This window comes from Sturnira hondurensis, unplaced genomic scaffold (genome assembly GCF_014824575.4).
Source record: "Sturnira hondurensis isolate 20B ecotype Veracruz unplaced genomic scaffold, ASM1482457v3 Scaffold0016663, whole genome shotgun sequence".
NCBI classification, from domain to species: Eukaryota; Metazoa; Chordata; class Mammalia; order Chiroptera; family Phyllostomidae; genus Sturnira; species Sturnira hondurensis.
The window spans coordinates 6,669,268-6,693,464 of record NW_028089294.1 but is presented as its reverse complement, the minus strand read 5'-3'; the positions used below and the strand labels follow the sequence as shown (position 1 = coordinate 6,693,464).

The following is a 24,197-nucleotide window of genomic DNA, read 5'->3' as shown; positions in this document are numbered from 1 at the left end:
GAGCTACCAGCTACTCCTGTCAGAATGACTACCGTCAATAAATCAACAAGTGCTGGCAAGGATGTGGAGAAAGGGAACCCTAGGGCACTCTTGGTGGGAAGGCGGACTGGTGCAACCACCACAGAAAACAGTATGTTGTGTCCTCAAAGTATTTAAACTGCCATTTGACCCAGTGATCCCTTTCTGGGAATATATCCTAAGAAACCCAAAACATTAATTCAAAAGAATATATGCACCCCTATGTTCATAGCAGTATTATTTACAACAGCCAAGATCTGGGAACAGCCCAAGTGCCCATCAGTAGATGAGTGGATGAGTGGATAAAAAAGCTATGGTACATTTATTCAATGGAATGACTACACAGCTGTGAAAAAGAAGGAAACCTTACCTTTTGTGACACCATTCATGGACCTGGAGAGTATTATGCTCAGTGAAATAAGCCAGTCAGAGAAAGACAAATGCCATATGATCTCACTTACATGTGGAATCTAATGAACAAAATAAACTGACGAACAAAACAGAAGCAGAGGCATGGACACATGGAACAGATTGACAGCTGTCGGGGGAGTGGGAGGGGGATGAATGAAAGAAAGTAAAGAGATCAGCCAAAGAGCAAATATGCATAATTCATAGACACAGACACCAGTGTGGTGGTGGCCAAAAGGAAGAGGGGGGTGGGGGTGATGGGTGGAGGTGGGTAAAGGGGCGGGGAATGGGGACACCTGTAGCGGTGTCAACAATAAAAGTTTTTTTAAAAATATGTGAATTTCATGTTGGTTAATAAATGCCCCCTGCCCTGAATCCCCCATACCAGCTGCCCCTGTCACTCCAGGCCTTTCCCTGCTCCCCCTCTGACCTTCCGGTTCACCATAAATGGCTAATGCCTGGCAGAGCAGGGGCCTTGAGGACCCTGTTGCAACCCAGGCAGGACGACTGAGTGTCCTGACTGTGTGACACAGTATGATTGTGGGAGCCCTCCTGGGCTTTCAGGTCACCTTTCTGAGTAGAATAGACTCAACCGGAGGGCCCCGAGAGATTCATTTGGGTAACTTACATGTTTAAAGTTCTTTTTTCTTTCTTTATTTTTAGGGAGAGAGGAAGGGAGGGAGAAAGAGAGAGAGAGAAACATCAATGTGAGAGGGAAGCACTGATCAGCTGCCTCCCGCATGCACCCTGACCAGGGACCAAACCTACAACCCAGGCATGTGCCCTGACCAGGAATCAAACCAGAGTCACTTCACCTTGCAGGCTGATGCATCAGCCAGGATTTAAAGTTCTAACTGAGCTCTGTGTCCTGGGAATGTGGTCAGGATAGGAGGAGGCGTCCCTCTGGGGCAGGCCACGGCAGTACTCTTCCCATCTTCCCATCCCCCTCTCTTTCTTCTGAAAGCAGGTTGCAAATCCCTGAAGTTGTGAGTCTGTAGGGAGACTGTTTCCTCACCACCCATCCATATAGTTTCAACTAATAATTATTACTAAGTGATTGCTGTGTGCTGGGCTCTGTGGTAAGTATTTAGATGAGTCAGAAATAGTACTTTCCCCAATAAGGTCATCACAGAAATCCCTAACCGTGGTGAGGGGAAGATTTGGATGAATACACTCTCCTCCTTGCAGACCAGAACCTTCCATGTCAGAGGTTGAGATGTGTCGCTTAGAGGGGGTGAGATCAGCCAGGACCTGTCACAGTGAGAATTGAGTCAACATTAAAGCAGTGTCCAGCATCTGAAGATGTCCTGAGCTGAGGACTGTTTCTGAACAAGCAGTGCACATGCACTCCCATGGGGCTGTTCTTGCCCATGGCTCACAGGCTGGAGACTTGACCTGGGGCTCCTGGCTGACCTCGTACCTACTCCCAGCCTCCTGGAGACTTCTGGGACCCTGGCCCGGGCCTCCCTCCCCACAGGCCACTTGAGGACTGTGGTTCTTTCTAGTAGGGACAGGATGAGGGGCAGCGTATTTTGTGCATGGCATCTGACATTTACCTAGCACTTCACAAAACTCATTCACCCCTTACATCATGTAACCTTTGCAGCTTCATTGAGGGGGCGGCAGAACCCCTCATTAACACCCTTGTTTTACAGGTGAGTCCCTGTGTCTGCATCCAGATGGCAGTCAGGCAGACTTTGAGTCCTTATTGAGATTGCCCGGCCCATGAGTGACATCCGGACTGAAACTTGAACAGAAAGTCTTACGCACTTCGCACCGCACCAAGCTCTGGCCCATGGAGGACCTGAGGCCAAAAGAGAGACTTCTATTTCATGGGCTGCTTGGTCCCTACCCTCAGAGTCCCTGGTACAAAAAGGGGTCTCTGCCTTGGAAGAATTACCACCCCATGATGTCCCACGACCACTCAACACGTGGGGTATGGTCAGCAAACATTAGCCATATAAACTGCTCATATTCATGTAGCCAGCATCTCATCCCCACTTTAGAAGAGGCCTGTTTTGGGGGCAAATACTTTGATAAGCGAATTAAATGAGACTGTCGAAGGGGCTGCCTGAGAAACGATAGATGCCTATCGTTGCTTAGCTGCTTTCTGAGGAGGGCAGATTGAAGGCCCTGCTTCTCAAACGTGTCGTGCTGCAAGTTACAGTAACAAATGTTTTTCACTGTGAGTCAATACACACACGCACATGTTATATGTGTGTAATGTGTGTATGACTAGACACGTGGCATATAAAAGTTTGACTACACAGTATGTAACCGGACCACCTGTGATAAACTCCAGGTTTTGTCTTCCGTGTGGGCTGCAGGTTCACACTGGGAAACCCCCGCGGAGGGCTCTGTCTGCTGGAGTGCTTGCCCCCTGGCTCGCTCGCAGCTGGGGGGGCTGCCTGGGAGCCCAGAAGGTGAAAGAACTCCTACAATTCCACAACAACAAGAACAAACCGATTTAACAATGGGCAAAGGACCTGCGTAGACATTTCACACACACACACACACACACAAATCCAGCGATAGGTGCAGGAAAAGATGTTCAACATCACTAATCATTAGGGAAATGCAAATCAAAACCACGACGAGATACCACTTCATACCCACTGGGATGGCTATTGTCGAAGAATCCAGAAAATAACAAGTGTTGGCGAGGATGTGGAGAAAGCAAGTCCCTCTGCATTGCTGATGAGATTGTGAAAGGGTGTGGCCACTTTAGCAATGATATGGCCATTCCTCAAAAAATTAAACAGAGTTGCCATGTGATCCAGCAATTCTGCGTTTTTAAGTATATACCCCAAAGAATTGAAAGCAGAGGCTCAAACAGATATCTTTGCACTTGCATGTTCCTGGAAGCATTCGTTATTCACTGCAGCCAAAAGGTGGAACCAACCCAATGGACAGTTCCATGGATGGATGAACGAAGTGTGACAGATTTGTTCGAGGGAATGCTATTCAGCCTTAGAGAGGAACATTGTACACCACGGAGGAGTCTTCAAACCCGTATGTTAAGTGAAATCAGCCAGTCACAGAGGACAAATATTGGATGTTCCACTTTTATGAGGTACCCGGAATAACCAAACTTGTAAGGACACAAAGGGGATGGTGGTTGCCGGGGTGGGGGGCAGGGGGGATGGAGAGTTGGTGTTTAATGGGGACAGAGTGTCAGTTTGGGAAGATAAAGAAGTTCTGGAGGTGGGTGGTGGTGGGTGCACAATGACGTGAAAGCACTTAATGCCACTCAATGATACTCAGCAATTAAAATGGTGCAAATTTACGTCATGTATATTTTGCCACAATAAAACAGAAAAATACGCGTACTTTTCTTTTAAAATGGAATTTCGGTTTCTCTACAATATCAGATCTTATGGCCCCAAAGTCCACATTTCCCAAGGTGGCAGCGGGTTGGCCCCTTTCTGAGAGGAAGCCATGATTGAAAACCTTCCAGCCACGCAATTTCAGAACTTCGAAGCCAATTGCTCTTAAAGAGAACCCGACTGCTTTTAAGCAAACTTCCTCCAGGTGTCTGAAGAGGAGAAATGGAGGTGTGAACTCTGTATGTAAATTACTTGAGGAGAAAGGTCTCTTACCCTCGCCCCCTGCAGGCACCAGCTCTTCTCCACCTGATCAAAGCCGGAAGCAGGCTTTGCCACCAGGGGTGGGGTTCTTGGAATAAACGTGCGTGTGTCCCCTTGCTCATCAGCACTGAAAAAGAGATGAAGCTGTCTGGGTACTTTCGATGTTTTCCTCAGGTTGTCTCTGTTTGCTTCCAGAGCAAACGAACTCTCTGGCTCATGCTTTTCTCCCTCAGCCTGCAGGGAGGCGGCAGGGAACAGACTGTCTGCTTTCCCACACCCTCTCCAGGAGCTGCTCGGCTCTGTGAGCCGCAGCAGGACGCTGGGGCCTGACCCTGACTCATCCACCCTGCCAGCTGGCTCTGCACCACATCTCCTTCACCCCAAAGCTCTGTCCTTGTGTTGTGTTCTTGCCCAAGCCCTCATCCATGCACAGTCTCCACCTGGCGTCTGGCTTACAGCCAGACGCTCCTGCCTCTGCTAATTTTCCTAAACCCCAGATTGGCCAAGTTCCAGCCCTGTTCAAAAGCCTTTGATGGGTCTCCTTTGCCTAATGCCCCAATCTCCGTCTGACATTTCAACCCTTCCCAAGCTAAACTCCAACTGTCTTTCTGGACACTGCTCACTCCCACTGCAGGCCTGCCTGCTGGCGCCAAACCAATCTGTTCTCTGCACACAGCCCTCCTACATGTATGTCCCTACCACTGCGCCCGGCCCCCAGCATCCTCCCCCGCTAGCCGGTCTCACCCTCTCTTTCTGCTTATCACAGTGATCGGGCCTTCTGTGCCCTTCTTTCCCCTGTGCCCATAGGACCAGGTCTCCAGCTGGGGCCTGCAGCCGCTCCACCTGTGTGTTCTTTCCTGGCTCTTATATCATCCCATTTTAGGTGTCAAATACCTTTCCACATTTCTGAACCAAGGTTGTCTCTGGAATCTCCAAAGTACTACACAGAGTCAGGTGTCCATAAGGTCTCAATTGATTCTTATCTATTTGGATAAATTCTCCTTAGTGAATACTACCTACTCGCTACATTTGCAAGGCGACTCGCCTCCAAGTAAAGGAATCTGTTGTTAATGATGGAATGTCTCGAACCACCCACGACAGGGTTTACCTTCTCTGTAGGGGCAATGCGTTATAAAAGAGCCCGTAATGAACTTGGAAGGGGACTTGGAACTGGATGTCTGCGTTCCCTGAGCTTTCTTGAAACCTCTGGTTCCTTCCACCCCACACTGTTGGGTGATTACCTGCTGGGCGGCTCTCCTCTCCTCCATCACACTGAGGGCTGGAGAGGCAGGACTGGGGTCTGGTGTATTCTCTTCTCCACCTCCAGTGCCTGCACAGCGCCTGGCATGTGATATGTGGCCATCAAGCAATTGTTGAGAAACAATAAGGGGGATGCCCCCTTCCCACATATTTAGCGTTTGAAATCCCCTGGGGAATCAGTATTTCTCTAGGTTCCCTCACCCACTTCCTGGGCCCTGGGCTCTTCATGTTGCCCCATACTCCAGGCTCTGGAAAGCCCCTTCCCTTTCTTGCTGTGCAATCTCTAAGTGTCTGGAGGCCCAGGTTGGACTGCCTCTCTTTTGGCCGGGGATAGGGAACCCACACTCAGACGTCTGCCCTTAAATTGCTTACACACCCTAGCTGGAATGAAGAACAGTTGCCCGGTGGGTGGGGTGGGGTGGGGGAAGAGTCTGGGCGGGGCTTCTGGCTGACAGACACATTCCCCACCCTGCACTCCTTTCAGCCCCCTCCTCCCTCTCTCGGTGCTGTGGGTTCCGAGGTTCCTCCTCCAGGGCCCACATGGGCCCACCAGGTGAGGGTGAGGGCTGGAGAAGAGAGATTTCCAAGCTCACACTTCCTCTGAGGACCCTCCTCTGCCCACAGATACAAAATCATCAGTTTTGAAACATCTCCCCCATGTCATAAAGAGGGGCTTCTGGGGTGCTAGCAATGCTCTATTTCTTGACCCAGGTGGCGGTTACAGGATATTCGTATAGCACAATAAGCCATTAAGCCATACATTTATGTTCTGCACACTTTTCTGTATGTGTATTGTATTTCACAATAAAAAAGGAAGTCTTCCCCTTTCTCCAGCTCTCACTCTGATCAATCATTTTTAACCTGTGCCTATCGGCATCCAGCCCCATTAAAAAAGATCCTCGTGTTCTAGGAATTTCTTGAAAGAAACAAAGTGACTGGGAAAAACAAACAAACAAACAAACAACCAAAAAACACAACACTGAACCCAGCTCTGAACTCTATCTGGCAAAGAGCCATTATCATTATCTTGCTGTCATCTTGAGAAGGAATCCAGAGGTCAAAGGAGGTGGTGGGGCTAAAACGGGGCCTGAAAATACAGGTGGGATTTAGGTAAGTGAAGAGTAGCAGAGAAGGCGTTTTAGCTGAGAGAATGGTCTGAGCAGCAGCTGTTAGGTGGGGCAGAGCCTGGTGTGTTGCAGGGGTGATGGGAAGACCCCAGTACTGAATAGTTTATGGGGGTGAGGATGTATTAAAGAGCCCTGGGTGCTGCCCCTGGCCTCAACATGGGCAAGGCCAATACCACTTACAGCACAAGCCTGCCTTATCAGAATAGTGGGGCATGGGCTCTCATTCAAGGGCAGACATGTGCGATTCACATTTCTCAGTTTGTTGGGTCATTTTGCTCGAGCCACGGGCTCATGTGGCCTCCTAATCCCCATCCCAGACAGACTGAAAGTTACACCTGCCAGACACATTACACAGGCACCACATGCCTGCAGACACACTGGCTCAGTCCTGACTCTTAACCCTGCCCCACCTTGCAGCTGCCTTCAGGTCCCTGCACTGATGAGCTGTTTAGAAGTGGGAGTGTGGTACTTGTTCTAGGCTATGAGGTGGCCCCACCCAAGCCAGGGCTCTAGAATCTAGGACTTCACCCACCATCATCAAGGTTGTGTCTGGGCCTCCTGAGACTGGGTAAGGGCACTGTGATGTGCTGGGAGCTTCCCAAACTCCAGGCAGGACTACAAAGTTTAACACAAAGAGGCAAGACTTGGGTGCATTCCCACTTCCTTTGGGGAGTGGAAACCAAATCAGCCATAGGTACTCTGTATACACAGAGAGACTGAGCAGGAATGAGGCCCAAAGCAGAGAAGAAGTACTGATAATAATGTCGGTAGTAGTAATGATAGTAAGTACCGAGCCTGACAACTCCATGCTTAGCATTATGCTAAACATTCATTTCTTTCATTGCATCTCACAGTAATCCTATGATGGTGATGGTATTATTTCCATTATACAGATAAGGAAACTAAGGCCTCAGGGGAGGAGCTGCTTCGCCAAAGTCATACAAAACAGTAAGTGCAGCACTAGGGTCTGAATACCGGCAAGCTGACTCTGGAGCCCTTCCTGGGGAACCCGGCAATGCCCAGGTCAGCCCCATCTGGGCCTGGAGATATCCTCCCTCACCTACTGGAGCAGGCCAGCCCCTGCGGTGGGTGTGGCCCCCTTAAAGACCATCTGGCAAATTTTGCTTGCTCTGGTTTCTCACTAAACCACTTTTGGATCGCTTTCCCATGCGACTCACGTACAGGGAAAAAAGGCCAGGATCTGCCAAGACGACAGCTGTATTTTTCATTAGGAAATTAATAAACTGGCTGCCTGATCCACACACGTATCCATTTCTGATGGCTTGGTTAAGGTGAGCCCATCCCAGACCTGAAGCCTTTGATATGCCAGCTTAATTGAGATTCCTAGCAGGCCAGGGCAGCCCCCAGCATGGCCTATGTGCCAAGGAAATCCCTCTTGGCCTCCTCTTGCAGACTTGGCCAGCCTTCCTCAGTGACAGCCTGGCTATTTGGATCATGCTGCCTGGGCAGACTGTGAGGGTCATCTGCAGAGAGAAGGAAGAAACAGTGCCAGGTTCTAGCGTGTGTTCCAAGTTCCACATTCCGCCTGCAGACTCCCGGCACCAGAGCAGAGGCTGGCCCTTGGCAGCGTATGGGTAAGGGTTCTTCTACTACACCTTTTTCTTCTACACACGTAACCTGGGGCTTCCTGGTTCTCTTGCTCTCTCTGCTTTCGTTGACCATGGCTCCCAGAGCTGGGGGCCAACAGGGCTCCCCAAGGATCCCTTTTTTTCCCTAACCATTTAATTGAGCTGTTTTATTTAGGAGCAGAGAATGTTTTGCTCTGATTACAAAACTGCAGTTTTTCAAAAAATTGCTTTCTCAATTAGTGGGGGAATTTTCTTTTGAACTTCCGATAACAGTTGGTAAGGTTGAGCCCAAAGTCCTAGTCTTTGTCACCATCGTGGGGTCATTTTCCACCAAGCATGGTGAGTGGCACACCTTTCTGGGAGAGCATTCTATTTTTTCACAGTGTTGAAAAACACATAACCTGAAGTCTAACCTCTTAACAAATTTCTAAGTTACAACACACTGTTGTTAGAACTGTAAACTACATGCACGTTGCTTAACGGCGAATCCCTAGGACTTTTTCGTGTCCTGTGACTGAAACGCTATACCCATCGACATCGATTCTCCAGCTCCCTCTCCCCTTTACCTCGGCAACCACCCTTCTATTTTCTGCTTTTATAAATTTGTTTACATAGATACCTCATTTAAGCGGGATCATGCAGTATTTGTCCTGTGACTGGCTTTTTTTTTTTCGCTTAAGGTCAAGATCCATCCATGATGTAGCACGTGACAGGATATCCTTGTCATATTTGCAGGCAAAATAATATTCCATTGTATGTACAGACAACCTTTTCTCTATCCATTCAACTCTCAAGGGCACTTAGGTTGTTTCTACTTCTTAGCTTCTGTGAATATGGCCACAGTGAATATGGGGGAGGGTGGCAGATATCTCTTGGGGGTCCTAGTTTCAATTCTTTTGGATAAATACCCAGAGATGGACTGCTGGAACATATGGTGGTTTTATTTTTAACTCTTAAAGGAACTTCCTGCTGTCTTCCATAGCTGCTACACCCTTTTACATTCCTACCAATATTGCACAAGGGTTTCAACTTCTCCACATCCTCCTGAATTCATTCATTTTCTGCTTTGGTGGGGGGCGGGGGGATAATGGTCACCCTCACAAATATAAGGGGACATTTCATTGTAGTTTTGATTTGCAGTTCCCTGTTGATTAGTGATGTTGAGCATTTTCTCATTAACTTTTTGGGCATTTGTCTGTCTTCTTTGGAGAAATATCTATTCTTTATTTTTTCCTTTTTCTTTCTCTTTTATTTTTGCTATTGAGTTGTAGGAGTTTCTTATATATTTTGGATATCAATCCCTTATTATATATACGGTTTGTAAATATTTCTTCCATTCTGTAGGTTGCCTTACCACGATGCTGACTGTTTTCTCTGCTGCACAGATTTTGAATTTACTATAGTCCCATTTGCTTTAGTTGTCTCTGCTTTTGGCGTCATGCCAAGAAGTCATGGCCAAGACCAATAATAATATTATGAAAAATTTCCCCATGTTTTCTTTTAGAAGTTTTATAATTGGAGGCCTTATGTTTAAGTCTTTAAACATTCTAACTGATTTTTGTGTGTGTAGACATTTGGTTTTCCCATTATTTGTTGAGAATACTATTCTTTCTCCCTTGAATTGTCTTGATGTCCTTGTCGAAAACCATTTCACTGTATATACGTGGGCTTATTTCTGGGCTCTCTGTGCTGTTCCATTGGTCTATATGCCTGTCTTCATTCCAGTACCATACCATTTTGATTACTGTAGATTTGTAATGTGTTTTGAAGTCAGAAATGTGAGGCCTCCAGCTTTGTTTTCTTTCAAGATGGTTTTGGCTATTAAGGGTCCTTTGGGAGTCCATATGAATTTTTAGGATTATTTTTCTATTTCTTCAAAAGAAGAAATCCCATTGGGACTTTGCTAGAGATTACATTGAATTTGTAGGTCATTTTGGACAGTATGGACATCTTTCACAATATTTTCTTCTAATCCATTAACATGTGATGTCTTCATTTATTTGTCTTCTTTAATTTCTTTCAGTAATGTTTTGTAGTTTTTAGTGTACAAATATTTTGCTTCCCTCATTGAGTTTATTCCTACTTTTTTTGGATGATGTTGTAAAAGGAATTGTTTTCTTAAATTTTTAAAGATTTTATTTATTTATTTTTAGAGAGAGGTGAAGGGAGGGAGAAAGAGAGGGAGAAAAACATCAATGTGTGAGAGAAACATCAATCAGTTGCCTATCCCTTATCCCCCATGGGGACCTGGCCTGCAGTCCAGGCATGTGCCCTGACTGGGAATCGAACCAGTGATCTTTTGGTTCGCAGGCCAGTGCTCAATCCACTGAGCCATGCCAGCCAGGGCTCCTTTTTAGATTATTCATTTTTAATGTGTAGAAACACAACGGATATTTACATGATGATTTTGTATCCTGTAACTGCTGAATTTGTTCATTAGTTCTAACACATTTGTGTGTGTGCGTGTGGAATTGCTAGAATTTTCTAAGTACAACATTATGTCAGCTGGGAATAGAGATTATTTTACTTTTTTCTTTTTAATATTGATGACTTTTATTTCTTTCTCTTGCCTAACCGCTATAGCTAGGACTTTCAATACCATGTTAATAAAAGTGGTAAGAATGGGCATCTTTGCTTTGTTCCTGACCATAGAGGTAAATCTTTCAGTTTTTCATTGTTGAGTGTGATATAATTTTCTTTTACTTCTGGTTTGTTAAGTGTTTTTTTTTTTAAATTATGAATGGGTGTTGAATTTTCTCAAATGCCTTTTCTGCATCTATTGAGATGATCCTGTAATTTTATCCTTCATTCTGTCAGTGGGGTGTATCACATTGATTGACATTTGTATGTTGAACTATCCCTGCATTCCAGGGATACATCCCACTCGTTCCTGCTGTATGACCCATTTAATGCATCGTAGGATTTGGTTTGCTAGTGTTTGGTTGAGGAGTTTTACATCTATGTTCATCAGAGACATTGTCTTGTAGTTTCCTTTTCTTGTAGTACCTTTGGCTTTGGTGCCAAGGTAATGTGGTCCTCATAAAAGTGTCTCCTCCTCTTAATGTTTGGAGAGAAGAGTTTGAGAGGGATTGGCATGAATTGTTTTTTTAAAAATTTTGGTAGACTTCTCCAATTAAGCCATCTGGTCCTGCACTCTTGTTTGTTGGGAGGTTTTTAATTACTGATAAAATCTCCATACAAGTTATAGATATGTTCAGATTTTCTGTTTCTTCATGATTCAGTCTTGATAAGTTGTATGTTTCTAGGAATTTATCCACTTCTAGGTTTTCCAATTTGTTGTCATATAATTGTTCATAGTAGTCTCTTGTAATTCTTTTTTATTTCTGTGGCATCTGGAGTAATGTTTCCTGAGTACTGAGCCATCACTGACTAGAAATGTCTGGATCACTTAAATCACTGGATTATGTAATTTAAATCACTTTAAATCACTGGATTATGTCTGCCCTAATTGTGTCATTATTAATTGGTGACAAAAAATTGGTTAGTGTGGTAGAGAGAGGACTCTAGGGATATAAGTTCAAGTCTTTGTTCTTCTAAGGTATGATCTCGGACAGGTTGCTTTCCCCCTCTGGGCCTCAGTTTCCTTATCTGTTTAATAAGTGGTGGATAGATGGTCTCCAAGATCCTCCCCTTCGGATGCTGACTCTCTCCCTCCCCCCTTTACGCACTCCACCTTTAAGGAAATGGAACTCTGGAGACTCTCCTGAAACTCTACCCAAATCAAAGGAACCAGAGGGTCTGCCAGCTCTCCCTCCATCTCGCTTTCCAGGAGCAGCCATGGCCCTGAATGATATGGATGTGCAGAAGCGGATTAAGCACATGCTGGCTTTCATTGAGCAGGAAGCCAATGAAAAGGTAGAAGAAATAGATGCCAAGTCTGAGGAGGAATTCAACATCGAGAAAGGACGTTTTGTGCAAACTCAACGACTGAAGATTATGGAGTACTATGAGAAAAAGGAAAAGCAGATAGAGCAGCAGAAGAAAATCCAGATATCCACCATAAGGAATCAAGCAAGACTGAAGGTCCTGACAGCTCAGAACAACCTCATCTCAGAGCTGCTGGATGATGTGAAGACGAAACTCTCCAGGCTTATGGAAGACCCAGAAGTATACCAGAAGCTGTTGTATAAACTGGTGCTCCAGGGTCTGCTCCGACTGCTGGAGCCTGTGATGATTATACGCTGCAGGCCACAGGACCACCTCCTAGTAGAGGATATACTGCAAAAAGCCATCCCTGAATACAAGACAGTCACCGGAAAACATGCGAAAGTCCAAGTGGATCGAGAGGTGCACCTGCCTATGAACACAGTGGGAGGTGTGGAGGTCTACAGTGGAAATTATAGAATAATAATGTCCAATACCCTAGAAAGTCGACTGGATCTGATAGCTGAGCAAAAGATGCCAGAGATACGAAAGGCCTTATTTGGAATCAATCCCAACAGGAAGTTTTTCCAGTAAACCTCTGGGAAGTGAACTGCTAAGCCATAGAAGTGTATGTTATTAAGGCAAAGGAAACGAGTCAAGTTTCCTCCTCTCTGTTGCTCTGATAGTAGTCTATCTTCTATGGAATACCCTTTGAACAACTAAAGGCATTATACTTTGGAATAAAGCCTGGCTAAATGCTCAGAAATCTAATTCCACTTCATTCATACCTACTGCAGCTTCTGGTCAGTTCTACAGTCTGGGCTGAAGGGAATAAAGACAAAATTCCTATTCTTTAGCTCATCCACCAGGTGAGATGGGAGTAATATTTTTGGCTTATGGGTCTGAGTGCTCTAAGTTTCTTTAATATGTATGTGAAATGTTTTCCTTCTTTTGTTTCAACTTTCTGTCCTGCTGTTATTTAGTGAGACTTGGAGATCTTCCTCATATGTACAGGGCCAGCTTCATGGGCATATGTAAGTAGTATAGTCACACAGGTTCCATGCTCAGCAGAGCTCAGTGTTTGGGATTTAATGCTCTGTAGCCACCACCTTGAGATATTTAATTTTATCTTCGAACGGGAGTTTTGTAACTAAAGCCCCATAGGACTTTGGGGCTTGGAGCCTTGGCTCGCACGTGGTGCCAACTCCCAAAGCCTACCCATCTCCCTGGGATGCATTCTTGGCCACCACTTCCTAGCTCTCTGCGCCCCAGCCTTCCCCTCCCTCATTCAGTGACCACTGCTGCCTTTTGTCCCTGGTGAGGGACTGTGTGCATGCAGGGAAGGTCTGGGTGAGGGGTACATGCTCTGCAGGGGCTTACGACTGGGTATAATAATGGGGGCCACTGCACCCCTGGCTAGCAGCTCCGTGGTACATTCAGCAGGTGAGTCAATGAGGGTGAGTCTCTCTCCCACCAGATACTGAGCACATCCTGGTGTGGAGGTTTAAAGACCCTGGGGTTCCCTTGTCTGCAAGGGGTGGGTTAGCCAGCCTGCTGTAATAGGAGATGCCTAGCTGGACTTCCCTGACCCTGGCCGAGGCGTAGCCCACACATCCGTGGGAAGGAGGATGCAGCAGTTGTCCAGTTTGCTGGACTTGAGTCTCAGGATGGGAACTGCAGGAGCTCATGAGGGTCTGCACTCGCCCTGCAAAGTATCCCCGTGCTTGATGGTTCTCCATCAAATAGCTCAGTCTGTGCCTGGGGAGACCTGAGGTCATTTATTCAAAACATCTTAGAGGAGGAGGAGGAGGAGTCAAGAAATACAGATTGTAATTTTGGTGATTCTCCACATGGGCATTGCACAGTATAAAAATAAGTAATAAAATTAATGTTAGTGATTTAAAATTTTTATTTTTCATTCACTTAGACATTGTACAGCAAATATACACCATGACAAATCAAAAGAGAGACTGCAGAAAAAAGGAGAAAGCTTTGTATTTTAGTACCTTTATTTAATTGTACTTTTTGAACAAAGGATAGCACATTTTCCACTTTGCATTGGGTCCTGTAAATTATGTGGCCAGTTAATTCAACATGGGTATGTTGACTTAAAGTCTAATCTATGTCCAAGTATAATGTATGTATTAAAATAAAAGTTTTTTTGAAGAGAAAACCCTGAGTAACTCTGCCGAGGGCAAAGGCTGCCTTGTGTGGTAAGGACTGTGTAAGGAAGAGAAATCCTGTGTGGCTCCAGCACAAATTTGGGGACAGGTTATTAGTAAACAGGGGTATCTCCCAGAACCCAGGACAGGACTCCATCGGGGTCTCAGGAGAGGGCTGGACTTGGGGATCAGAAAGCCATCAAGTCCTCTACCTAGCCATGCCCTTTTCTTCCTTTCCGGAGTGACCCTCTCTAGAGTTCAGGTTGGATGATGGAGTGAGCATGCCTCCATCACTTGTTTGCGTTCGCAGGTTTCGGTGTAGTGGTTCCAGAAACAAATTTGCTTCTCTCAGACTCAGTTCTGCTTTCCTGAGTGTCCATTTGGCCCAGCTCAGTTCAGATGTCCAATGATGGTCCAGTTGGTGTTTGGGGGCAGTTCTTATGGAAAAGGGGGTCTCTGTCAGCTAGACACAGTCCCCAAAGGGTATCTTCTAAGTGGACGCTTTTGAGTTTCAAATTCTGTCATTCAATGACTGTGTTCTGGATGCCAACAATGAGCTAGGCTCTGAGCTAGGTTCTGGGCTACAAAGAACACGACCTGGGCCTGTCCTTTCACATAGACAGACGATGATTGTGGTAATGGTACAACACGGAAGTGCCAGCCTAGTGCTATACACAAGGCGCTGTGGCGTACAGTAACGGGAAGGCAGGGTCGTAGAAGGCTTCTGGGGCATTTGCAATGGAGCTGGGGAAGACTCAGCTTTCTCTCTGGGAAAACGAATAAAAACATGTGCAAAAGCCCTAAGGTGTGGAAAAGCAAGTGGTGTTAGAGGAACTGTGTGTAGTTCATTGTGATGAGTGTGGGGGGTTGGGGCATGACCATGGATGAGGCTGGAAAGGTGGACAGAGCCTGATTCCACAGTGCCACCTGCCCTGCAGAGGGGTCAGCTAATTCTGGTGGGTGAGTGATGAAGGGTCATTGAAGGACTTTAGATAAGAATGAAGCCATGGGAATTGGGCTTTTCAAATATTTAGTGTCACTGGATGTGGAAGACACATTGGAGGGAGGAAGCAACCGAAGGTAGAAGCCCTTCTGGGGGCAGCTTATCAGCACAAGTGAGAGATGATAAGTAATCTACTGAGCTCTTTTGTGAGGTCAGTCAAGTTCATTGATGCACAGACTGAAAGATACTAGAATCAGTGACCCGTATGCCCTGTCCACTCCCACCTTCCCTCCTCCCACCTGACTATATCATTTCTCTTGTCCAGGACCTGAGGCTTTCCAACATAGTTTCTTACTACTATTATTTTTTTTAATTTTATTGGAATTTATTGGGGTGACACTGGTTAAGAAAATCACACAGGTTTTAGGTGCACAGCTCTACAACGCGTCAGCTGCACACTGTGTTGTGTGTTCACCAGCCAAGTCCATCACCATTTCCCCACCCTGGACCCTCCTCCGCCTCCCTCCCCGGCAATCACCACACTGTTATCCGTGTTCATGGGAGAGCTGTCTCTCTCCCTCTCTCTGTTTTGTTTTTGGCTTGATTCATCCAGCCCCTTCACTCCCCACCCCACAGCTGTCGGCCTGTTCATCATCTTTGAGTTTGTCCCTATTTTGTTGTAAGTTCATTTGGGTCATTAGATTCCATGTATGAATGAAATTACATGGTACTTGTCTCTCTCTGACTGTCTTACTTCACTTAGCATGATGCTCCCCAGGTCCATTCATGCTGTCACATAGGATAACATTTCCTCCTTTTTTCTGGCCCAGCAGTATTCCCTATCTTACAGTTTCTTCTCGTCAAGATCCCTCCACTCTTAGAGGCCCCCAACTTCTCTCCTAGCCATCTTCCCAGACCCCGCAAAGCAGTCTCTTCCCAGCTGACTTAGCCCCCAAACCCCAGCTGTTGCCCCTTCTGCGAACTAGAACCCCGCTTCCCAGCTATAACCCAGGAGTGTCTGGACCCCACTGGCCCACCCCGGCTCTGGCCCTCTCAGCTGGCCCCCATCCATTGCTGGGGTGCTAACATTAATTCATCTCCATAAAAATGGACAGTCAGGCAGCTTTAGTGCCTGTGGGGCAGCATTTTCCTTAAACATCTCTGTTTCCCCCAAAGTTTTCCTCCCCTAAGGCTGCCAGATGCTCTCTCTTTCTCCCCAGTCTTCCCCTCCTCAGCCCTCTGCACCCATGAGTTCCAGTCTCCTCCCCCCTAATGTCCCCTCAACAAAACAAAGACTGGTGGCCCAGCAAGCCCCGCCATCCCACAGTGCTGGCTCCTCTTGAGCACTTGGCTGCACTGCCTTCATGTACTGGCGGCAGCTTTTCCCACTTGCCCCTATTCTCAAGAAGGCACACTCCTCCTGTAAGCCCCTCGATCCCCATTCCCCACGTGCTGAAAGGAGCAAACTGTTACAACCGCAGGCAGGCGCAACCCTTCCCCACCACTTTCCTCATTAACACTTCCTCCCAAGGTGCAAGAGAAGCTGTTTGCTGCTGGTACAGACAGAGGCTGTGCTTAGTTGGGGTGAGACTGCTTTGGTAGTTTCACTCCCTGCTGGCAGAGGGCTGGGGGGATCTGAAAACACATGCAGGGAGGCTCAGCCCCTCCCCGAGGCCTGTACCTCTTGGAGGGGGTTGGGGGGTGGTAAGTTGGTAGAGAGAGTGGAGAGTTAGTTCTGATTTGGAGCTTCCTGAAGAGCCAGAAACAAAGGGGTTGCATTGAGCCTGGGCAAGAAGCTCAGAGAAGGCAGAGAGAGTAGAGCAGCAGATCAGAAAATGTCACAGGCTTCCTCTCTGTCCCTGGGGTCCCAAGACCTCCAGAAGTGGGTCAGCAGATCTACTCTGGGCCAAAGTGCAGCCCTTCGAGGAGCTCTCTGGGGGAAATTGTTCAAGTCTGCCCCTTCCTAGCCCTTCCAAATCATGACCTCATCCTGAAATCACGCCTGTTACTGACAGTACTGGGAAGGAATGGAGCCCTCCCACCCCAATTTTCTAAACGGTTCTAAAGCACCATCAACCCTCCCTGCCTCATAGCGTCCAGGACTTTCCTGCACTGGCTCACAGCTCACCCAGTGGCCTTTTCCTCCAGGACAGCGGCCCTTCCACGGGAGGCAGGCTACTCCACTTCTCTCTCTCCAGACGCAGCTCTGACAGACAGTCCTGGCAGACACTCGGCCCAGTCGCCACACCCTCCCACACACCCTTGGGATGATGGAATTGAGCACATTCTTCTGTCACTGGGACACGTGCCCACAGAGGGTGATGGTCAACTCATCCTGGCCGCTACAGACCTCAGTGGATTCACACCCTGGCGGTTCCAGAATGTTAAGAACTCAAAGGGATCTTGAGAGCCAAAGGTTTGCTTGAATCCGAAGCTCAAAGGAAGCAAGGACACAGAGTTCGGGTCATAATCACCTAACAAGACTCGGGACTACAAAGAAAAAACCTGAAAAGACAGTGTTATTGTGTTTCATTTTATGAAAAATTACTGTATAGAAGCTCCGGAACTTCGGCTCCCTGTAGGACAGAGACGTTAGCAAACGCATGGCCATAGCTGGATCCTTGGAGATTTCCTTCGTTCTCCTTTCCCAAGGATGTTCCAGCCTCAGGCCTTGGTCATAATGAAGGCCCACAGAGAGGGGGTGCCAGTGGATGACTGAACAAGGGATGTGACTTGAGGGGGCCTAGGACAAGACCGGAATCCTGTGGGAGGCCAGGGAATGGGGTACATGTTGGGGAGCAGGGTGTGTAGGAAGGTGGCACACTAGCCCAGAGCGGGCTCAGAGCAGGTGCGGTGGGTGGGGGCGGGGTGGGGAGAGCTCTGCAGAAGAGAAAGGAAGGGCGGAGGAAGGGAGAAGAGGAGAAAGGGGAAGCGAGCTGCACTGGGGCTCGGTGGGAGGAAGGGGAACAGGAGAGATTTTGAAGGCTTTGAAGATTCTTAGCTTTCCTAGTTTGGCATTTGAGCCCTGGGTTTTCACTTGGTTCAATTCCAATCGGCAGACCTCTGATTCATTTACTCATTCATTCATTCCACAAACATTTATTGAGTGGTTACCAAATGTCAGGCCCTCTGCCAGACTTTGCATCCCTTGCAGTGAACAGGCCAGCAAAGGGCCCGGCTCTCACAAAGGAACATTCTAATGTGGATGGGCAGGGTGGCGGTGGCTGGAGGCGCCAGGCCTGGGAAGGCGACACGGAACAAGGAGACAGCTGGTGACTTCGGGTTGATCTCAGTGCTGTGGAAAAGTCAAGGGCTGGGGCAGTGAGGCTTCCCTGACCCCCGCTCAAGTAGGGCCTTGTGAATTTAAGGGCTGGGAAGGAGCTGGCCAAGCAGACAGCAGAGAAGGAGGGTGGGAGTGGGCAAAAGGGGAGGGCATTCTGGGTGGAAGGAACCACACTGAGGCACCAAGACAGAAAGAGCTACGTGGGTTTGAGGAGCAGAGAGGAGGCCGGTGGAGCTTCACTCAGGGAGTGAAGGGGACAGGGAAGGGGCAGGGCCAGATCACACAGGTCTTGGGGATGACACTTGAGGAGTTTACATCTATTCTACGTGTAGCAGAAAGCCATTGAGAGCTTGCAAGCATGAAAGGGGCATGACCTCATCTTCCTGTGTAAAATGTACCAGCTTCTCTGCCAGGTCCTCCGTGCAGCACTCGCCCCACCCGCTTTCTTGGCCCAAAGAAACCACACTGATCCCACAGAAATAGCAGAGCAAATTGGCCTGCCGTCAGCCAGCTCAGCAAATGCACAAGTCTCTTTATAGGCAACACTCCCCACCACCACCCCAGAAAAGCCCCTGTAAATAGCATTTGGGGCCAATGACATCCCTTTTCTTAGAGGAAATATGATTAGCTTCACTTTATCTCCAGTAGCAGGAACTGCTGACATTCAGGCATTCCATGGTTTCCACTCCCAGGTGGGAACAGACGCTCAAATGCACTGTTTACAGACATCACCCCGTCTAAGCCCTCCCACCTCCCTTTCTCCTTATTAGGGGCTCGCCCTGCCTTTGGGATTGGTAAACCTAGGCTTAGCTCCCCTCTTACCTTTCTGTGACATTACCCTAACCTTGGAACCTTTTGGTTTCTCTCAGCTCTTTAGAGCAGGCCCCTCCGTCCGGACCACTCAAGGGCTGCCTCCTCCTGACCCTCCTGCCTTCTGGAACCTTTCCCCACCAGGATCTGGAATACTCGGACTTGGGCACATCCTTGGACTCAGCCCACTGGTTCGTTTCTTGTGCTTTGGAGTTTGCACTTACCTCCCTGGAGAGGGAGCTTGCTCCCTGCTGGTGACTTCCCAGATTTTTCCCACCAGGAACTATGGGGTCTCTTGATCTCCAAGGCGGGTGGAACAGGAGATTGGGTTCTGGCTCTGGCCCGGTGAGAACAGAAAGACCTGGTAAGGAGGAATGGCACTAGGTATGTTGAACGGATGATGGAGCCTGGTTCTGTGGGGTCCTGGCCTGACCTTTGACCGATTCCCTGGGGCTTTGGATTGGGCCCACTCCCACTCTCTCTGGCTGTTGTACGGCCCTGGCAGTTCACACTTTGTCCATTAGGTGAAGGATCAGGGCCTGCTGACCAAGTTCTCGGGGGCACCCAAGTTTCCCAGCTCTCCACTGCCAACTTCACCCACTGTTGCTGACTCTTGACCTCTTCTGATCTCTCTTTCCAGGTTTGCTTCTCTGGTGCCCACCTGGTTTGCAACTGGCCTTTGACACCTGCTGGCCTATGGGGTCCCAGTTCCTCTAATGAAGGTTCTGAGCAGGGCTGTATTCTAAACGGACGGGGGGAGGATAAACTGAAAATCCTCTGACCCTCTCTTCAGCCCTGGGCAAGGCATGTTTCCCGGGAGCCTACTCTGGGGACAAGGCAGGCTGTGTGTGTGGGTGTGGGTGGAGGGTTTGGAGGGTGAATGGAGAAAGCCTTCGGCATTCGGTGTTCCCACCCTGGAGACAGAGAGCATGCGTAGGCTATGATTCTTGCTTCCAGGCTCTCACCCACTGGACAGAGGCCACACTCGGATCTCAGAGTTTGGGGTCTTAGTAACAGCAGCTGTATTCTTCAGGCGGCGCTCTGCGGCCATTTACACAAGGACGGGTGCAGTTCATAGGCCAGAGTCCTGGGGTGGGAGATTCTGGTCCCAGGGGTGCCATTTATTTGCTAGTTTACTCCAAGAAACTCACTTACCCTCTCTTTGCCTCAGCTTTCTCCTCAGTCAAATGGGAGAGAAAAAGCCTGTTCTCATTGGGGTGCTTCAACGTGAAATGAGATCAAACAGAAAGGGGGAAACAGATCCCCGTGTGTTTCCTGCCAGTTTGGAGAACTGAGCCGTAAGTCCATGAAAATATTTTTATTATACAAGAAATAGAAAAACATCTAGAAGTTCAAAAAAGTTTTAAAAATCACACATAATGTTACCATCCTGATACAGTTCCCGTTTTCTGCTTTCCTGCAGATTTCACAGTGGTATCCTCAAATAATGATGCATAAGAGCCTTACCATTTGATATCCTGATCTTTCACAGAATTGTATTACTTGGTCTCAGTTACCTTCATTTTCAATGCCTGCAAATTATTGCACCTGTTATGTTTTATAATTGATTTAACCGTTCACCCAGCAATTGATATTTGAGCTACTTTCAAGTTTTCATTATAATAAATAATAATGCTGTAATTGGGGCATGGCTTTTGAGTGGAATTTATCTGTACATAATATTTTGTCTATTTGTTAAATTCATGCACACACATTGCAGAACAACTTAAAAGATGCAGAATAGTGTAAAGAAAATTTAACCCACTAGTAATCGTATGGCTGGGGGTGTACCTAAACCTTTGCCCCAGTTTAGATTATTCCCATAGGTGAGCATCCCAGAACTGGAACTAATGGGTTAAAGAGTATGACGACTTTTAAAAGACTCTAATACATATGCCAAATTGGGTTGGCAAAAAGTATTTAAAAGAACCTGCACTTAAGTGCGGTGCTCAGACTGTAGCAGCAAGAAGTGCAATCTTGGACCTTTTCTCCCCTCTCCACTTCTTTCTCTGGTTCCCAGGCCTTAAGTTGTAGCGTTTGGAGCCATACCCTTCAGGGTCCTAGACTTTTGAGACGGTGCCTTGGAGCGAAAGGGGCCAGCGCACCGGAGAGGGAGGAGGGAGAGATACCGGTTTGAAAGTCACAAGCCCTGACTGTCACAGCGATTGTACCACAGTTGACAGATGCGGCAGCGGTCACGTGACCCGAGCATGACCTCATAGCTCTCGGCTTCCCTCCCCCCCCAGCGGACCCAGCAGTGGCAGCAGGAGGGAGGAGGGAGTTTTCCTCGCTCTTAGTTAGCAAGTTACCGACAGGAGACCTGGGGAGTTGGTAACTGTCCTCGGTTTCCTGGGCGAAGAAGAAGGGGGATGCTAGAAGGGCCAGACTTCTTCAGCCTCTGGCCAGGGAGAAAATTTAATTGCATTATTAGCAAGTATTTGCTGATTGCAGTTGGGTGCCCAGTTCTGGCTGCAGGCCAGGCTTGGTGCCCAACTCTGCAAATTTCATCTCACTTGATTATTATCTACATGTTTCTTACCGCTGAGAAAAAAGACGTGGAGACAGAAGAGAAAACTTGGGCCTAGCTGGGGAGTGAGGACTAGTGAAAAGCAACAGAAAACCGGAGAAAACAGTGGTGCCAGGTAGTAAAAGGGGTATTAGACTGCCACCACAAGGCTGGGCTTGGGGTGGGGGTGTGGGGGCACCGTGGGCGCAGAAAGCTTCCGGAAGAGAGGAAGGATTTGAGGCAGCTTGGGAAAACGCAAAACAGATTTCACACAGACCTGATGATGGGGCATGGGATTTCAGAGGAATGCTTAAAATAAAACAGGAAAGCAAAAAAGACCAGAGGGAAGTATTGATAGGGTGCAGGGGGTGCCCCTTGGCCCATTTCCCACCACCCAGGCACCAGTGAAAGTCCTCCTCCCTCTCTAAGGGTGCCCGCGGGCCTCCCGAGAGTTAGGGAGTATTCAAAGCTGTTGATTTCACGTTGATGGCCTGTATGCTCCCCTTGCAGGCAAGAGCCAGGCTCAGTGGCCCTGGTACTCTGAACATTTTTCTCGCAAACTCCTGAAAGAATTTTGAAAATCTATGTACCTCTTTGCACAGTTTTAGAAGCAAACATTCAACATTTTTTCATAGCGTAAATACTTACATAGGCAGTGCTTTCTGGTATATGCAAATATTGACATTTAAAAATAAAACCGTTTTAGTATTCTGAAAAACATTTCTAAATGAAAAACTATAGTGATGGGGTACCCACGACCACCCTTTAAAAATGCATTAAGTTCTTTCTTAAATGTGAAAAAAATTTTCATCTCATTTTTCTCCTTGAATTTATATTTTCATTCAAAATATTTTTATGACTGAGGGTCGTTTATGTATCACCTTATCACACATCTCTCCAACAGAGCTGTGTATATAAAATGAATTTATTTTTTAAATTTCCTGCGACCATAGGCTCTAAATGTTAGAGAAAATCTTGTGTGGATCTGCACTGTGACGACTAGCACACAATTAATCAAAACAAATGCTATTAGAAATTGTAATAGATACTAAGGAAGCATAAAAAAAGAAAGCTTAGTTGGGGATTGCATCTCTTAATGAGATGAAGCTATTTTTTTCCTCCCACACTAATTAGTTCATACATCCTCGAATGGCTATTACTCATTGCTAGAAGGGGTCAGGGGTCAGCACTCCATTTCCGTTTTACTTTACTTTATTTATCTTTGCTAGATAGAGGAGCTGAGCCCAGAACCCTTTTAACACACCTAAGTACAAAGGGACGCAAGGAGTTTTGTTAGAGTGATGTTGCTCAGTTTTACAAACTCCTTTTCAGCTGGACGCCAAAGCTCGTGAGTGGATCATTAAAAATCCATCTGTTGACAAGTGGAAGAGATTCTCCTTCACTTTGAATTCAAATAGCAGGGAATTGGCAGCTAGGTGATTTGCCCAGTCATTAGTCCCTCCTTTTTTCCAATGTGGATACTGGGATTGAGTTAGTCCCTTTGTTCACTGGGCATCCCACGCCCCNACGCCCCCCCCCCCCCCCCCCCCCCCCCCCCCCCCCGCCCCGCATCAGTGCATCGTGGTAGGATTTAGGGTGAGTTACAGGGTGCCTTTCCCCTGGGAAGCGGGAGGAAGGTGACCGTGAGAGGGAGGTGTGCAGGAGAACCAGCAGCAGCCCTGGTCAGACAGGATGCCTGTGTGGGAGAGCGCTTGGAGCAGTAGGGACTTGTAGTGTGAGGCTCTTCAAGAGACCCACACAAAACAGGTGTCCTTTGGAGAGTCTACACGCATCCCCGCATCCCCAGGGGTATCCGTACCCTAGTTTGATCTAGCCTGTTGCTGGATCGACGAAGAAAGGAAGGGAAGGTAAAGGGGTGTGGGGTTTCTACAGGTTCTGGGGGTCCTTTGGTAGGAGGGAAGGCTCTCCAGGCAGAGGTGACATCCCTGGGGAGTGACCAGCTCTGTGTAGGGCCTTTCCACTGAGGGGGCAGAGCAACAGTGATCTGAACCCCTGGTTCACTGGATGCTGCCTGTCTCCTGGTCCAGACTCTTCTCTCAGAGCCTTCCTTCTCCTTTTGGTTCAACCTGCTTTGGGTGCTTGAATGAACTTTCTTCTCATTCTTCCACGTGGGGCCTTTGTGTGTGTATGTGCAGCGGGGTGGGGTGGGTGCCCATGGACGGGTCAGAGTGGAAAGGAACCTAGTGGGGCCAACTGGGGCTGGAGGGAACTAGAGTCCCATCAGACCCTGGCAGAGTGCTGACCCTTGGCTCGTTTGCCTCTCCTCTCTATCTCAAGACGTGCTCCTCCGATGGGGCCTCTGCTGGCTTCTGTGGTGCCTTTGTGTCATTAGAAAGAGACCTTCTCTGGGCCGATGCAGCACCAGGAGCCTATGAGGTGTGGAGCACAAGACACCTTTGTACCAAGAAAAAGCCTCCCTCTCCTCTGGACAGACACAGCTCAGTGCCTGGGGCACGGCTTAGCCAGGGAGGGGGCGCTGCATCTCGGCTCCCTCTTGTGCCCTCAGCTGCGCCCCCTCGGGCCATTGCACAGCTGGGACCACGGCAGGTGAGCTGCTGGGATCCACCTCTCCACCTCTCAGCTCACTCTTTTCCCTGT

General features: G+C 47.8%; 1 protein-coding gene across 1 annotated transcript; it reads left to right on the top strand.

Moving 5' to 3' along the window:
• Window positions 1-7,328: 7,328 nt before the first annotated feature.
• ATP6V1E2 (ATPase H+ transporting V1 subunit E2) lies at window positions 7,329-12,616 on the top strand. The gene is made up of 3 exons (XM_037066546.1): window positions 7,329-7,348; window positions 7,814-7,995; window positions 11,691-12,616. Exons 2-3 carry the CDS (start codon window positions 7,856-7,858, stop codon window positions 12,466-12,468), a joined length of 918 nt encoding a protein of 305 aa, XP_036922441.1. The 5' UTR covers window positions 7,329-7,348; window positions 7,814-7,855; the 3' UTR covers window positions 12,469-12,616.
• Window positions 12,617-24,197: the final 11,581 nt, after the last annotated feature.